Below are 17,029 nucleotides of genomic sequence, written 5' to 3'. Positions count from 1 at the left end.
AGCAGAAGTGGAGGTGGAGGGGGGGGGGGCGACGCTGGCTCCCAGCTCAGGCCACCGCTGCGTGGGGCTGTTTACAACAGTCGCATGTGGGATTCCCAGAAAGAGACTCCAAACCGGACATCCTGCGGCTACAAAATACCCAGGTGTCAAGAGCTAAAAATAGCTGCCCCAGGGCCCCAGCTGCCCCGAGGTGGCGGAGAAAGGGGCACGCTCCTTGCGGAGGCAGGAGGCCGGCCCTGCCACCCTTACATCCAGCCTCCTGCTTGGTGCACAGCTGCTGAGCCTGCGGAGCTGCCCTGTCCCCTTGCCTTGGACTGACAGAGGCCTTCGTCGGGGTAGGCAGACATTACGGCTGGCTCACCTGGCAGCTGAGCCTCTACCCTGATGGGCAGCTGGCTCCTCTGTCTATACAGAGGATTGGTGCAGCTTACTTTGGGACATTAATGAGAGAATCCTAGAGGGACTTCAGAGCTTCTAGAGAAGGGATATGGCAGGGCGCTGAGAACAGGAGAGATGCTGCTGAGGCTCCTCTAAGATCCCAACCCATTGCCAGCTCCCTGTTCCAAGTATACAGTCCCAAATCTTTGCCTGGCTTCTACGAAGTCAACAGCTGCTCCAAATGATTCTTTGGGACTGTCTTCACCGGCACCCAGAGATGATGTAGCTTCTGCCCTCTCACCTGCGCAGGGCTGGGGATTGCTGCTGGCATGGGTCTCTTTGGGGCTGTGTGATTTTTTCCCATCTTTCTGTGTGTTTGTCTAGGTCAGGCGTCCCCAAACTATGGCCTGCCGCATGCGGCCCCCTGAGGCCATTTATCCGGCCCCCTGCCTCACTTCAGGAAGGGGCACCTCTTTCATTGGTGGTCGGTGAGAGGAGCACAGTATGTGGCGGCCCTCCAACGGTCTGAGGGACAGTGAACTGGCCCCCTGTGTAAAAAGTTTGGGGACGCCTGGTCTAGGTCCTGCAAGTGTCCCATGCTGGCTGGCCTGTGGCGAGTGGGAATGCTGGGGAGGAGGGGTGGAGTGTGTTGGTTGAGAACATGGATTCTGAAGCCCAATTGCCTGTGCTCAAGTCTCAGCTCAAACTGTGCCACTTGTCGGTGACCTCAGACAAGTTATCTAATACTGCTGGGCCTTGGTCAACTCATTTATCTAATGAGAATAAAACAGTAAAGACTTCAGAGATTTGTCATGGGGACTAGATAAGTTAGCAAATATAAGGCACTTAGAACAACTTCTGGCGCATAGTAAGTTGTTTGCTTAGAAAGTTGAGGTGGAGGAGAAAGGGAAGAGACATAGTTAGGAGAGACTGAGGATAAGATATGGGGCAGGGAGCCGGGCGCGGTGGCTCACGCCTGTAATCCCAGGGCTTTTGGAGGCTGAGGCAGGCAGATCACTTGAGGTCAGAAGTTCCAGACCAGCCTGGCCAACATGGCAAAACCCCATCTCTCCTAAAAATACAAAACTTAGCCAGGTGTGGTGGGAAGCGTCTGTAATCCCCAGCTCGTCAGGAGGCTGAGGCAGGAGAATTGCTTGAACCCAGGAGGCGGAGGTTGCAGTGAGCTGAGATTGCACCACTGCATTCCAGCCTGGGTGAGAGAACAAGACTCCATCTCAAAAAAAAAAAAAAAAAAAAAAAGAGACAGACTGAGAGAGATGGGATGGGGCAGGGGCATGCATCCAGGAGAAAATGGTTTGTGATAGAGGAGGGAAGAGAGTTGGGAGCAGACACTGAAATGCTAATGCCAGAAAGGAGGCTGCAGACAAGTGCAAGAGGCGACCTACTAATCGCCACCACTGAGGACACACCCACCATGTGCTGGGTGCATCACACCAAATTGCTAATTTCAGGTGACCTTTTTGAAGTAGGTATTCTTTTGATTTTTTTGAGACAGTCTCTCTCCATCTCTCAGGCTGGAGTGCAGTGGTGCGATCCTAGCTCACTGCAACCTTCACCTCCTGGGTTCAAACGATTCTTGTGCCTCAGCCTCCCAAGTAGCTGGGATGACATGCACCAGCCACCATGCCTGACTAATTTTTGTATGTTTAGTAGAGATGGGATTTCACCATGATGGCCAGGCTGGTCTGAAACTCGAACTCCTGACCTCAAGTGATCTGCCTGCCTTGGCCTCCCAACGTTCTGGTATTACAGGTGTGAGCCGCGCCCGGCCTGATGTAGGTATTCTTAGCTCCTGATTACAGATGGGGCAGCCGAGGCAGGTTAACTTGTGTTCCTGGCTTTCCCTGCCAGTCACTGAGGGAGTCGGAGCTTAACGCCATTTGACCGCAAAGCCAATGTTTTCTGTGCTTCAGACCTTCAATTCCCCCACAGTTTGTGGCCTGCCAGACTTCATGTGGCAGGGGCTTCCAGCCCACTCTCGGCTCGCTGCTGGGTTCTGGATAAATCTGAGCAAGAGGTGTTCAGTGCCAATCAATGAGCAGTATAGAGAATTTCTGGAAGGGAGACACCAGAAGCTGTTAGAAAGGGGGGCTTCCAGGGAAGTTCTGGGAAGTCTGGGATGAATGAGAAACTCATCCTAACAACTTTTGGGCTATCTGAATTTTTTTTAGTATCTGCAAGTATTGTATGGGTTCGATTGTGTTTAAGACTCTAGGTGGTATTCTAAACTCCTTGAAAGTAAGAACCAGGTTCCATTCATATTTCCGTCTTTTCAACCCTTAGATCGGTGACTTTCCATGGAAGTAGTACCTGCAGTGGGGGTCGACCTTTCTGTTTTCCCTGTATTGGTCCGGCGTGGCCTGGCTGGACCGCTGGCTGGCTGAGTGGCTGTGACCTAGCCCCTTCTTGCTCTTTCCTCCTCTGTCAAGTGAGAGTGTTGGTCCGAACGATCTCTAAAGCCTGGAAGAAGAGCTGATCCTCTGTGCTCAGCCCCCACTCTGTGTCAGGGAGTCCTGGCAACCACAGTGTTCTTTCTCCTGTTTATTTATTCTTGGATCTTCCTGAAGCCATTTCACTGCCAGCTTTCATCTTCTCTGCCAGCCCCATGGAGAGTCAAGCTTTTTCCAGCCTATGTCAGGGAAAGGGAACCAGAGACAGTCCAGAGAGGTGGGAACAGCCTTAACAAAGACACTGAAGGTGAGTGGGGATGATCACTTGAGCCCAGGAGTTAGAGACCAGCCTGGGCAACAGGGGAAGACTTTGTCTCTATAAAAAGACCCAAAAAACCCAAACCCAAACAAAGCAAAACAATTTAGCCAGGCGTAGTGGTGCATACTGTAGTCCCAGCTACTCAGGAGGCTGAGGCAGTAAAATCGTCTGAGTTCAGGAGGTCAGCACTGCAGTGAGCCATGTTTATACCACTGTACTCCAGGCTGGGCATTAGAGCAAGACCATGCCTCAAAAATAAATAAATAAAAATTAAAAAGACATTGGAGACATTGGGAAGGGGGTTCTAGGTGGCAGTGCTCCTGGGGAAGCCCTCTGCCCCACCGAAGACATGAAGTTCCTGGGAGAGCAGGTGGTTCGCAAGGCTCAGGTTTTCGTCCACTTTGTGCAGATCTAGAAGGCAAAGTCATACCTGCTGGGCAGTGAGGTAGGAGCAGTAGGGAAGCCAGCTTGTTCCAGGTGCTTAGACTTGTGTTTGTGTCTACTCTGGAGGTTGCTGAAGGCTGGGGTGTACCCATTGGAGCAGGGGCTATAGGTTTCTGGGTAATATCAGGTATTCTGGTTTCAGAAGGTGACGTGGTAGGCCCATGTGCCCCAGTGCCAAGTAAACTGTTTCTTAAGTCTGCTGCAGTTGCCTCCAAAGAAGATAGAAAAAAGGAGTAGCCAGGATTCCAAAACGGAGAGCTTACCAACCTGGCTGAGAGCCATGTGGAGAAGGGTCCCGCCCTAGACAGCATTCCTGGTCCCTGGGGTCCATTACTCCTCATTTTTTTTTTTTTTTTTCCAGTCTGATCCCAAATTATAGTAACAGCCCTCTGAGACAGTGATGAGAAAAGAGGTTCCTACACTCAAGCCAGGACTGGGATGCAGGCTGTTCATGCTCTGGCTTCAGTTCATCTACCGACAGGGTGCCATTAGATACCATTCCTCTCTCTGGGACACAAAGAGAGCTGTTCCCAGGTCTTATCTCTGTTGCTCTGGGCTCTTCTGAACTTGATGGCCCTCAGCACAGGGCCAGAGAGTGGGGGAAAAGCAGAACTTTTACTAGGAATTGCTATTGGAAGCAGCTCCCATTGCCAACATGTATGCACTCTTGCACATGGCTTTTCTGAACAGACTTTATATTATGGGTTATCACCACAGAACATCCCTTTGGGGCCTGGTAGCCAACACCACAGAGTTCAGGGCCATTAATTTTTCTCCTATCCAGAGAGTGCATGGTGTCCAGAATCTGTGGTTACCAGGAGAGAGAGGTACAGAGAACCTGGCTCTGCTCCCAAGCATGATTGCTGCTGACCAGCCCTTGGGGAGGGACTGGGGAGGTGGGAGAGAATTCCCAGGAGGCAAGGGACTCAGCCTGACACAGTCTCTGAGAATGCATCCTGGAGTCCAGTACAGAAACCTCTGGGAGGACCAGGTCCTGCAGAAGGAAGAGGTACTAAGAAAGCCTGGGATTGGCAGTTACCGTGTTGTGGGGAGGAGAGTTTGCCTCTGGGGCCCAGCATCTTGAGAAATACGCATGCTGTGGCTCAGGCAGGTGGCCAAGAGAGAGTCATTGTATTTGATTTGCAAGTTACTAACAGAGCCTGCCATGTGCCAGCAAGGTGTGGCGCAGATAGGCATGGCTTCCACATGGCACCACAGAAATCATGATAAATGAAGGGCCAAGGTGGCAGGCCCAGAGTGAGTGCTGTGGAAAAGGAGGAGGGGGGAGATTAGGGGGAGCTTTCCAAGGAGATAGACTTGGTCTGGACCTCAGAGGACGGGCAGAATTTTAATAGGTAGAGCAGCATCTTCTGCCCAAGTTTGTCATCCAAAGCATGGAGGGCAGACAGCGGGAGTCTCCCTGTGCCCCTCCCCAGCAGCCCCCGCCTGCAGGGAGTTCTCCTTTCTCAGCTCTGAAGAGGAATGGTGGCTGCCTCTGAGACACAGAACCAAAGGATCACCCCAACAGTTTCTCAAAAAATACCCCTTCTTCCCCAAGTCTGGCCGGCAGAGGGCTTCTGTGTCCACCCAGTACCCGCTCCAGGCGGCCTCTGGGTCTCCTGGCCTCCTGTCTCCTTGACCCTGAGCTGGACAGCAAGAGGAAAAGGTGTCTGCCGTGGGCTGGTGGCCTCAGGACTCACCCCTGTCTTCTCCACCCCCAGCTGGCCTCCACCTCCCCTGGGGGCTTTCTGCTACCGACCAGCCTTAGGTTTACTATGGGTTTGCTTGCTGGGCTTAGGAGCCGAGAGAGAGAGGTAGCCATTTCCTAAAGAAAAGATTTCTGTCTCAGATGATCTGGGAAAGAGGCTGAGTCGGTCCCTTCTCTGAGGAAACAGAGGCAGCAGGACACAGGAGGGGGCAGCTGGAGGAAAAGCGTCTGCACTGCAGGGTCCTTGGGCCATGCACTCCCGACCTTACCCCTTCACACTTCACAGTTCCCACCAGATCTGACCTGACCCCTGGGCCATGACCCAGTCCCTCCCGCCTGTGGAAACCTCTGTGTCCCCACCTGCTCCTTTCACTCCCACTTGGGAGGTTCTGAGCAGGCCGGGCTCCCCCTCTCCAGGTCTGCTCCTCCCATCTCCTCCCATCGCCCCAGCTGGGCTCTCCCACCTCTGGCCCCGCCTCACCTCTCGGCCCTCTTCTTTCCCTCGGGCAATAGGAGCCTGCTTTGGCTGCCCAGGGAAGATCGTATCTGACCACAGGAGGGAGGGCTGAGGGCACTGCTGGGTGAGCTGAGGCCTCCTTAGGTTCTTGCTGTGGCCTGAGATCAAGTCACTCAGAAGGTTGCCTGAGGAAGAGGGAGCTGGGGAGCCCTCTTCGCCAGCAGGGGGACTGGAGGAGCTGGATGGGGTGGAGTCTTCTCATTTCGGTTAACTTCTGGTGGAGGTCCCAGGCTTCGGCACGCTCAAGCTTGGCGTGGCAGGGAGCAGGCCTGGCTTGACCCTCTCTCCTTCCTGCTCCTTCTCCTCACCCCTTGCTGCAGCTCCTTCACTCCATCTCTCTTCTCTCTACAGATGGGACCCAGGTGAGCCCGGGTGCCCACTGTCGCAGCCCCATTGGCACAGGTAAGACTCAGGCCTGGGGAAGCCCATGGTGGGGAGTGGAAGATGAGGGATGGAAGGGCAGTAAGAAGAAGAGAAGCTGAGGGGTCAGAAAAGTAGGGCTGCTGGCTGTTCTACCAGAGAGCCAGGAGGTAGGGGCTCCAGGGAGGGGTGAGGAGCTGGGGTGAGAGGGGCAGCTCTGGATGCCGGCTGGGCACAGTGCTACGAAACACAAGAGGAAAAGGACAGACAGGATGCCAGGATGCCCTTTTCATCCTTGCTGGATGCAGTGAATCAGGAAGGAAAGTAAGAAGCTAATATTTATACTTAGACCCCTGCCCCATGTCAGACACCAGGCAAGGTGTGTTCTCGTGCATGGACTCATTCGGTTCTCACATCAGCCCTGCAAGGTGGGCATGGCAGCCCCTGCAGGAGTGCTCTGCTGGAGAGGAAGGGTTCTCTTGCGCCCGAGCCTCTTCTGCTGCTGGGCTGCCCTGGGGAAGGACTGGACTTCCTGCCACTGCTTTGGTTTAGGACATGCCCATAGGGCCAGGTCTGCACTAGATGCAGTCTGCCCTTCCTTCAGCGCAACCAGTATCAACTGAGGGTCTACTGAGTGCAAGATACATAGCCTGACGTGTACTAATTCCGTATAGCAGGGAGAGTTGGAGCCCAGGCATCCTCCTTGCTTCAGTCCTGGCTGTTTAAAAGCTAACAGGCAGGTTAGGGAGGAAGGTCACACAAATACAAGGAGAAAAAAATAATAGAATGCAATAATGTGACCAGTGCCCAGTGAAAGGACATGGATTCAGGAGTTTATCCATTTGTTCAAGAATCATTAATGAGTCCTGTCTCTGTGCCAGGGTACTTTCCTGGACATTTTAGGAGAGACACAGATTTATTCATTGATTCCATGTTTGTGGCTCAGACATGATACCTGCCCACAGGGCGCTAATCCTGGCGTGGAACCGCCACGTGATTGAAGTCCAAAAGAGGGAGGGATGCTAGGCACTGGCTGGTCCAGGGATGAGGGAGGACTCCAGCTGGGCTTTGAGCAAAGAGTGGGATTTGGAAAAGTAGAAGGTAGGGATGAGGACAGCACAGACAGGGAGACGCTGAGCAAAAGCTCAGAGAACAGAAAAGACGTGGATCTGTGATGGCCAGGGTTGAGGGTTCATGTTCAGATGCAGACCAAATTGAGAGAAGCTGAGTTAGGACCAGACTGTGGAGCCTCACAAATGCCAAAGCGCCCTGAGAAGTATTTCCAGGGCTCCAGGTAGAGCCCATCCTATACTCTCTTCTGCTGTGGTCATGCAGAGAGTGAGGGGAGGGGCCCCTGCTGGGGGGACTGCTTGCAGTCTGTGTGTGGCTGAAGCCACTGGTCTTGAGTCTAGATGGCTGGCCTTGGTTTCCCTAAGCCCCTCTTGCATCATCAGGGGAGTCACCCCAGGAAGCCAGGACACAGAACATGGAAGGACCGAAACCTTTCTTGGGGCAGGAATGTGTTGATATTGGAAACCCAGACTCAGCCCAAACGAGAATCCAGATTTCTTGGGAGGCAGCGTGAACACCGGGTGGTGCATTGTCTACTGCGGGCGGCATCTGGGTGCACAGGCATCAGCCGTCCCTCTGGGGCGCTTGATATTCAGGGGCCACGGTGGGCACCTCCTGGCTGGGCTCCTTTCTCGTGCCCTCCATGTCACAGTCAGGTAATGTTAGAATGAATGCCTACTAGTGACAGCTGACTGCAAACCCCTCTTCTTTGCCTAGTGAGAGCCCCTCGAGGGGAGGTGAATTCCTGAAAGTTGGTAGGAAACTGGAGTACCTGCCTTGGTAGGACCAGAACCCATACTAACTCTGCCCCTAGCTGGGTTACTTTGGACAGGGCCCTTCAGCTCTGAGCCTCAGTTTCCTTATTTAGAATAACAAGATAGTAATGTCTACCCCCCAGGGCCAATGGGTTGATGAGCTGAGAGGGTTTTGTAGATGCTCATGCAAAAGTGCTGTGGAGGTAGAGATTGTGGTTAGGAGTGGCTGGCTTGGGCCTGTAGGCTGTGATTTCTGACTCCTGGACTAGTGCTTTGCCACAGGCCTTTCCAGCTCTCCTCAGCCCCAAACCCTGAGAACAGTCTGTGGCTATCCCACTGGGAGATGCCCAACATTGGAATTGCTGAAGGAGGCCTCTCCAGGAAGGTTTCTCCACTTGTGTGCCCTCTTACGGGGCCGTCCTGCTCCCACCCCCACCCACTCCCCCTTCTTGAGGATGAGCCCGCTGCAACGCTCCATCTCTGAGTGTCTCAGCCTCTCTGGCTGCTCAGCCCAGCCTGGCCCAGTGGGCTCTGCTGGCATGGACCCTACTCTGGTGGCCAGTTATAAATAGCCCTTGCACCCACAGCCTTGGCAGGGTGCTCCTGGCGTGGGTGCAGAGGACAATTGGGAAGAGGCAGCCGTGCCTGCCATCCTGACCATGCCAGGCCCAAAGCTGCCACAGAGGCACCCAGGAGCAGGCCCAAGGGCACACGGGGCCTGTGAGCTGAGGAACCTGCCCTGGGCACAGGGTTCTGCAGGCCCAGGGTGGCGGTCAGGGCTGGCTGTAGGCTTGAAGCATCACTGTATCCCATGACTGGGGTTAGAGCATGGGAGGGTGGCGACCCAGAAGGCCTGTGAGGCTTGGAGCTGGAGGCGGAACAAAGTGGGCCTGTTGGCTGCTCGATCGCTTCCTTTGAGCCCAACTCAATGGAGAGCAGCTGGGCAACTCCTCTGATTCCAGGGAGAGATGAAGGGAGGGAGAAGGCAGGGCCAAGATGTCCCACCATAGGGCCTGCAGCTCATCATAGGTCCCCTTAGCCCTCAGCCCCCTGCCCAAGGAGGAGCATGTCTAGTGGAAGAGCACTGTGCATGAAGTCGGAAGCCCCCGTTCAAACACCACCAGTGATACAGTGTAACTGGACAGTTCATGTGACCTTTTCTCTCACTAGCAAAGTGGAATTGATAATACCTGCCTTGCAGGACTATGACAAGGACTAAGTGAGGGAAAACCCCACGAGAGGGTTTTGCCATTCTCAAGTGAGCCCGAGGGAGGTGGTCAGCTGTAGTCACGCCTCTGAGGACAAACTTTCCAACTTACCCTGCCCCTCTCTCTGCCCCCAGGCTGCCCCAGGCCCTGTGCAGACACACCAGGCCCTCAGTCCCAGCCCATGGACCTGCGGGTGGGCCAGCGGCCCCCAGTGGAGCCCCCACCAGAGCCCACATTGCTGGCCCTGCAGCGTCCCCAGCGCCTGCACCACCACCTCTTCCTAGCAGGCCTGCAGCAGCAGCGCTCGGTGGAGCCCATGAGGGTAAAGATGGAGCTCCCCACATGTGGGGCCACCTTGAGCTTGGTCCCCAGCCACCCTGCCTCCAGTTCCCTACACCCCAGTTTCAGTCCTCAACTCCTTGTCCCTTCCTGGGCCTCTGGCCCTGCCCACAGCTCTCCATGGACACGCCAATGCCCGAGTTGCAGGTGGGACCCCAGGAACAAGAGCTGCGGCAGCTTCTCCACAAGGACAAGAGCAAGCGAAGTAAGGATGAGGCTGCCCCAGCCCCGCCCCGCCCAGCCCCGCCCAGCCCAGCCCCGCCCAGCCCCACCAGCCGGGTGCCTGTGGCTGCCTGTGTGGCCTGTGAGGGGTGAGGTGGGAGGGGTGCAGCCAGCTGGGCCTGAGCTGAGCCTTTCCCTCTGCTTGCCTGGTTCTGCCTGTGAATATGTGTGGGGTGTGGAGGTGGGGGAGTGTCTGGAGGCTCCAGGGAGGGGTAGGGCCTTGGGCTTGGCTCTTGTCTGGGGAGTCCCTGGGATGCCTCCTACTGAGGATGGGGACAGAGCCATGCCAGGGAGTGCCATGAGGCCGTCTGTCCACCCATCTGCAGCCCCCTCATGTCTCTGCCCCAACAGGTGCTGTAGCCAGTAGCGTGGTCAAGCAGAAGCTGGCGGAGGTGATTCTGAAAAAACAGCAGGCAGCCCTAGAGAGAACAGTCCATCCCAACAGCCCCAGCATTGCCTACAGGTAATGCCCTCCTCACCTGCTCCCTCCTGACTCCATATGCCCCCCACGTGTTAGCCATGGGCACACATACTTGCCCCCTTCCTCTCCAGCTGCCACTGCCAGTCCCTACCCTTCCTCTAAGCATAATGCTCCCAAGCCCCTCTCTCAACTGATACTTGCCCTCTTCTCTCTTTAAATTTTCTCCCCATCCTGCCCAAGGCCCTTCACAGACACACACACACACACACACACACACACACACACACACACTCCGTACTGGCTGTGTTTCTTGCACATATGAGCCTCTTCTCTTGTTATATTTTCCCTGAGCGCTAAAATGTCCTGGTTCCCAGAGCAGAGTCCTAGTGCAGGTGACACAGCCTCCAGTGGTCCCCTCACCCAAGCACCTGGCTTCTATGCCTAGGTCAGAGCTCTGCACTGTGGCTGCTGGAGAGGACAGGTGGCCCACTGCTGCCACCTGGAGATGGTCCTCATCCTGCCAGCCCCACACTGCCCAGCACTGCCTGCTGCAGCCTCCTCCACAGGTCCCTGGGCCCATGCTCAGGGTGATGCCCGTGCAGTGTTCCCACCCCTCTGAAGCAGCCTTGGCACTCATTCTGCAGAACCCTGGAGCCCCTGGAGACGGAAGGAGCCGCCCGCTCCATGCTCAGCAGCTTTTTGCCTCCTGTTCCCAGCCTGCCCAGTGACCCCCCAGAGCACTTCCCCCTGCGCAAGACAGGTGAGCTGGACAGACAGGTGGGACCTTCCAGACAAAGGAACAGAGAAGGGCCTTGGAGGTGGGCAGGAGGGTGCAGGGGTGGGCAGGCTGGCCTGGGCCAGGGGATTGTGGGTAGGCTAGGATCTTCTTTCTGGCTCTCCCTTCTCTTTCCTGGACCCATAGAGATGACTGGGACTGAGGGACTAAAGGGTGGGAAAAAGAAGGATGGTGGGGGCCTGAGTGACGCTGGTGCTCCCTGCAGTCTCTGAGCCCAACCTGAAGCTGCGCTATAAGCCCAAGAAGTCCCTGGAGCGGAGGAAGAATCCACTGCTTCGAAAGGAGAGTGCACCCCCCAGCCTCCGGCGACGACCTGCAGAGCCCCTCGGAGGTGAGGGCCGGCCAAGCGGGTGCAGTTGCCATCCTCAAACCTGGCTGGTCTTGTCCCTTCGGGTCAGGCCCCACCCAGACAGGGGTCTCCCCTCCCTAAGACTGCCGTGCATGGTTGTATGGGGGTGTTTCACACACTTGCCGAAGGCGGGGAGTTGGGGCTGAAACCCAGCCCCTGCTCTATTAGATGACATCTCCCAGAAAAGGAGACACCCTTTAAAAAAAATTGTGCAAAGGTGTTGTAGGCCAAAGGTGGCCTGCCTTCTTCCTGCTCTTATGGGAAGAAAGCAGGAGGCCGTGCGCGGTGGCTCATGCTTGTAATCCCAGCACTTTGGGAGGCCAAGGTGGGCAGATCATCTGAGGTCAGGAGTTTGAGACCAGCCTGGCCAACATGGTGAAGCCCTGTCTCTACTAAAAATACAAAAATTAGCTGGGCATGTTGGTACATGCCTGCAGTCCCAGCTACTTTGGAGGCTGAGGCAGGAGAATCGCTTCAACTTGTGAGGCGGAGGTTGCAGTGAGCCGAGATCGCACCATTGCACTCCAGCCTGGGCAACAGAGTGAGACTCCATCTCAAAAAGAAAAAAAGAAAGCAGGAAGCAGAGGTGCCCGTTAAGGAAGGGGCTGCCCCTGGGTCTCCGGCACCAGGTGGCCTGGCTGTACCCTCCTGCCCACCCTGGCTTCTGACTGCGCTTCCCTCTCTCCCCAACCCTCAGACTCTTCCCCAAGTAGTAGCAGCACGCCTGCGTCAGGGTGCAGCTCCCCCAATGACAGCGAGCACGGCCCCAACCCCATCCTGGGCTCGGAGGTAAGGCCTTGCCGAGACTGGGCTCTCCTGGGGCAGTTCTGAGGCCCGGCCTTCTTCTAGCTAGTGGCCCTTCCCCAGCTGGGGCTACAGGGTCTGGGCAGCCCCTGCCAGAGCCTCCTGGGTGTTCTGGGGAAGGCGCACCAGGGTAGAGGTCTGGGACCGGTGACCCTCGCCCTGCTCCCATGGCAGGCGCTCTTGGGCCAGCGGCTGCGGCTGCAGGAGACTTCTCTGGCCCCGTTCGCCTTGCCGACAGTGTCCTTGCTGCCCGCTATCACGCTGGGGCTGCCCGCCCCTGCCAGGGTGAGTGGCTGGGGTGCCCACCCCCACTCCAAGCCCCCCCAGCTTCTTTCACTCCCTTTTCCTGCTGCCTCATCCCATCACCTTCATTGTTCTCTGCTGGAGTCTTCTTCCCCGTGACTTCTCCTGCCTCTCCCCCAGGCTGATAGTGACCGCAGGACCCATCCGACTCTGGGCCCTAGGGGGCCGATCCTGGGGAGCCCTCATACTCCCCTCTTCCTGCCCCATGGCCTGGAGCCCGAGGCTGGGGGCACCTTGCCCTCTCGCCTGCAGCCTATTCTCCTTCTGGACCCCTCAGGCTCTCACGCCCCGCTGCTGACTGGTGAGTCTGCTGCTTCTCCAGGGAAGGGCCTGGGTCCCTGCACCCTGCTAAGTGCCAAGCTTGGGATGGGCCCATCCCTCCTCCCCGTCTCTGTCCCCCATCCTGCGCATCACCTTGCAGCACTCTGGCCCCCCACCCTGTACCCTTGCTTCCTTCCATTGCTCCCTGTGGTTCCCTCCTTATTCCACCCCCTGATTTTTTGCAGTGCCCGGGCTTGGGCCCCTGCCCTTCCACTTTGCCCAGTCCTTAATGACCACCGAGCGGCTCTCCGGGTCAGGCCTCCACTGGCCACTGAGCCGGACTCGCTCAGAGCCCCTGCCCCCCAGTGCCACCGCCCCCCCACCGCCGGGCCCCATGCAGCCCCACCTGGAGCAGCTCAAAACTCACATCCAGGTGATCAAGGTGAGAGGAATCGGGTGGTGAAGGTATCAAAGGGGTGCTTGACTGGGGCCTTGGGGGCCAAAGGAAGAGGGGTACTTAGAAAGGGCGGGGATTTGGAGGGCAAAAGAGGGGGATGTGGCTTCTGGGGACCCAGAGCTGCATGGCAGCTGGAGTCCCAGCAAGATGACTGGCTGCCTGTCCCAGCCCACCGCCTCCCACCCCGTGCCCCTTGCTTTACCGTGGCTTCTCAGCCAGGTGTCTTCCCTCCCCAGAGGTCAGCCAAACCTAGTGAGAAACCCCGGCTGCGGCAGATACCCTCGGCTGAAGACCTAGAGACAGATGGCGGGGGACCAGGCCAGGTGGTGGATGATGGCCTGGAGCACAGGGAGCTGAGCCACGGACAGCCCGAGGCCAGAGGCCCCGCACCTCTTCAGCAGCACCCCCAGGTATGGCAGTGCCCACCTGCCCCTCAGAAAATGTCCTCAGAAGACTCTGGGGCCTGGCATAAGATGGGGTAGGGAGGGAGATACGACATCAGGGCAGGAGGCAGCTCTAGGACCCACGGTTGCCTATAAGATCCTGAGTGCTGGATCCACACCAAGTTGTAGGCACACACACATATGCACACTCACACACCCAGACACACTCATACACACAACGGCTTGCCAGTCTCAGGTGTGGCCATGTTCCTTTCCAGCAGGTAGTCTGGACTTTCCTGCAGCCACATACAATCCCGTCCTGGCAGGTCTCCCCTCTATCCAGAAAGGTGGCTAGGGTGGGAGGTGGGATGAGCCAGGCTCCAGCATGTCCAGCAGAATGTGCTCACTGTGGGAGTCCAGACCCAGTGCATTAGCCTTTGAGAGCTGTTGGGATGCGTGCTATAGGCTGGGTGCCTTAGGCAACAGACATTTACCGGCTCACAGTTCTGGAGGCTGGAAGTTGAAATCAAGGTGTTGGTGGAGTTGGTTCCTTCTGGGAGTGTGAGGGCAGGGGCTGTTCCAGGTCTCTCTCCTTGGCTTGTGGATGGGCATCTTCTTCCCGTGGCTTCACGTGGTTTCCCTCTGTGTGTGTGTCTGTTCAGATTTCCTCTTCCTTTAAGGACCACAGTCATGCTGGGTTAAGGCCCACACTAACGACCTCATTTTAATTTGATTACTTCTGTTGGCAAAGACCTTATCTCCGAATAAGGTCATGTTCAGAGGTACTGGGGGTTGGAATTTAACATATACATTTGAGGGTGGGGGACATAATTCAATCTGTAACATGTGGTGACAGGCCACATACATGTTCTTGGATGGTTACACAGTCCAGGAGATGAGGACATCCCGGTCAGAGCAGGATCCAACACCCCTCCCCTGGTTTCTGGCTTTGGAGTCCCAAGGGTCCGGGGAGCTCTGATGGAATGCGTGGTCAGTCTGGGGTGCAAGCCTTTGAGGGGACTGCTGGGGACAGGGATAGTCAAAGGCTAGAGCCCCACTAGACAGCAGATCCAGGTTTATTCTGGAATCTCTCTAGGAAAGGGGCCAATTTGGGGGTCCCCAAAACCTTAGGCAGATGTAGAGGGATCAGGACCCTGAGACACTGGAGACCAAGGCCCTGTCTTCCCCCCAGGTATTGCTCTGGGAACAGCAGCGACTGGCTGGGCGGCTCCCCCGGGGCAGCACCGGGGATACTGTGCTGCTTCCCCTGGCCCAGGGCGGGCACCGGCCCCTGTCCCGGGCTCAGTCTTCCCCAGCCGCACCTGCCTCACTGTCGGCCTCGGAGCCCGCCAGCCAGGCCCGAGTCCTCTCCAGCTCAGAGACCCCTGCCAGGACCCTGCCTTTCACCACAGGTGAGACCGGGAGGAGGGTGGTGGGTGGAAGGAGGGGCCTGGTGGCATGAGTCCATCTGGATATGGTGGTGTCACTCAGCATGTTTTTAGAGGCTGCAGAGCGCTTAGCGTTGTCAGGCCCACATAGTGCCCATGGAGCCCTGGAACAGCTGGTTATTACGTTTAGCTGATGAGGACCAAGGCTCAGGAAATCTAAGGTGACAAGCTTGTGGTCAAGTAGCAAGTGGTAGCCAAGCCAGGATAAGAACTCCAGGCTCCTGCCGATGCACTCGGCCCTTTTAAAAAATGATATTTATTACTGTTGCTCTGCTTGTAAAAAGAGCTCAGAAATATTTTAGGCATTTTGAAGAGTACAGAAAAATATAAGAAGAATAGGAAAATCACCAACCAGTGCCCCATAGCCCAGAAGTAACCCCTCTGAAATTCTGCATTTCACTTCATTCTTTGTTCTGGCCATAGGTACATGTACAGATGCCCTAAACACATGAACTATATTTTGTATCTGCTTTATATAGTTAACATAGTATGAACCCTTCTTGGCATAATTAATCTTTAAAACTGAGAGTCTCATAGTATTTCATTATTGTATTTCATTTTTACTGTGGGATTCCTTATCAGTTAGACATTTAAATTATAGCTTATTTTATTTTCTTTATGCATCAATATTTCCTCATGCTTGGGATTATTTCCCAAGTTTCACCCAAAAAGAGTAGGTTTCCTGGGTCACATGGGGTGAGCAGTTTGAAGGTCCTTGGTGTCCTAGATGCACAGAAATTGACCCTCCCACCCGCTATGCACAGGGCCTCCTCTGAAGACTTCCCATGGCAGACTGAAACAGTCACTTCTCCAAAGCTGGATTTGACTATCCCATGGTCCAGTGTCATTGTGGGCTTCTTAGTTTCGGGTTTGGGGGTTTCCTAGGAATTCTTTCCCCTCCCACTGCCCCTTGGTAGCCTCTCTGGGTTCATGACACCCGTGTGAGACGCTGTATGTTAGGCCTCGTGCTTAGCTCTGAGCACTTGAGGGCCTGATGCTGGGCCGGGTGCTGGGCCGTGGAGCAGTTGTGTTCCCACGTGGGAAGGCCGTGGCTCCGGGAGCCGTGTTGGCTGGAGCTGTGTTGGTGTGTTGGCTGCCGCCACCTGGAAAAGTGTCTGGGCGCGTGTGGACAGGTGTGAGGGGCTGGGGCTGGGGCTGACGCTGGGGTTCGGGGCAGGATGAAATGCAGGCCTGTGTAGGTGTGAGGGGTGTGTGCCTGCCTGGCTCTGTGTCGGTGCCTGCTGTGGTGGTGCTGGCATGTTCTCTGCAGCCAAGGCCATGGGACTCCCCAGGTCCCCACTCTGACCCTTGCTCCCGCAGGGCTGGTCTATGACTCGGTCATGCTGAAGCACCAGTGCTCCTGCGGAGACAACAGCAGGCACCCAGAGCATGCCGGCCGCATCCAGAGCATCTGGTCCCGGCTGCAGGAGCGGGGGCTCCGGAGCCAGTGTGAGGTGAGGAGGTGCGGGTGGGGGCCCAGGAATAGGTAGAGGGAGGAGTTGTGAGAGGGCTGCAGGTGGGGCCCCTGGGGTCCACGTGAGATGAGGGGCAGATGGGGTGGTGGTGATAGGAGGGAAGGGGTGAACATGGGCACAGAGCTCTGTGGGCCCCTTCTCAGTGCCTCCGAGGCCGGAAGGCCTCCCTGGAAGAGCTGCAGTCGGTCCACTCTGAGCGGCATGTGCTCCTCTATGGCACCAACCCGCTCAGCCGCCTGAAACTGGACAACGGGAAGCTGGCAGGTAAGGGCCTAGTGGTCCTGAGCGCCGGGTCTCCTGTGCCCACTCACCTCACCCAGCTCCCGTGCGCTCCTGTCTTGGCTCTGCCCAGCCTGCCTCCTCCCCAGCCCTGGACGTCCCCATTCCCTTCCATATTTCCTCCCGCAATACCCACCTGGCCCTGCTATCCAGGCTCCCTGCTCCCGGTCGGGCCAAAGGCTGAGCGCGTTCACACTGACGTGGGCTGGGCTCTCCCCGCAGGGCTCCTGGCACAGCGGATGTTTGTGATGCTGCCCTGTGGTGGGGTTGGGGTAAGTGTGCCCAGGGGTCTCAGGGGCATTGCCAGGGCTCTCAGCTCTC

General features: G+C 56.4%; 1 protein-coding gene across 3 annotated transcripts in view; it reads left to right on the top strand.

Annotated features, from left to right (window-relative positions):
• Positions 1 to 17,029, top strand: part of HDAC7 (histone deacetylase 7) — a 37,431-nt gene that overhangs the window by 11,863 nt on the left and 8,539 nt on the right. The window contains exons 1-16 of one of the 3 annotated variants that reach the window (XM_039461724.2): positions 2,836 to 3,096; positions 6,129 to 6,179; positions 9,306 to 9,493; positions 9,625 to 9,715; positions 10,084 to 10,195; positions 10,798 to 10,913; positions 11,155 to 11,280; positions 11,996 to 12,087; positions 12,277 to 12,387; positions 12,526 to 12,706; positions 12,912 to 13,108; positions 13,360 to 13,533; positions 14,699 to 14,918; positions 16,275 to 16,408; positions 16,573 to 16,693; positions 16,931 to 16,980. In XM_039461724.2, coding sequence (XP_039317658.2) covers positions 9,353 to 9,493; positions 9,625 to 9,715; positions 10,084 to 10,195; positions 10,798 to 10,913; positions 11,155 to 11,280; positions 11,996 to 12,087; positions 12,277 to 12,387; positions 12,526 to 12,706; positions 12,912 to 13,108; positions 13,360 to 13,533; positions 14,699 to 14,918; positions 16,275 to 16,408; positions 16,573 to 16,693; positions 16,931 to 16,980 — 1,866 coding nt within the window. In that variant the 5' untranslated portion in view covers positions 2,836 to 3,096; positions 6,129 to 6,179; positions 9,306 to 9,352. Of the gene's footprint in view, positions 1 to 2,835; positions 3,097 to 6,128; positions 6,180 to 9,305; positions 9,494 to 9,624; positions 9,716 to 10,083; positions 10,196 to 10,797; positions 10,914 to 11,154; positions 11,281 to 11,995; positions 12,088 to 12,276; positions 12,388 to 12,525; positions 12,707 to 12,911; positions 13,109 to 13,359; positions 13,534 to 14,698; positions 14,919 to 16,274; positions 16,409 to 16,572; positions 16,694 to 16,930; positions 16,981 to 17,029 lie in introns of those variants that run through there. The other 2 variants (XM_039461722.2, XM_039461723.2) reach the window with 2 other exon arrangements.

This window comes from Saimiri boliviensis, chromosome 7 (assembly GCF_048565385.1).
Source record: "Saimiri boliviensis isolate mSaiBol1 chromosome 7, mSaiBol1.pri, whole genome shotgun sequence".
NCBI classification, from domain to species: domain Eukaryota; kingdom Metazoa; phylum Chordata; class Mammalia; order Primates; family Cebidae; genus Saimiri; species Saimiri boliviensis.
Note: the sequence above shows the minus strand (reverse complement) of the source record. Positions and strands in the feature narration are given on the sequence as shown.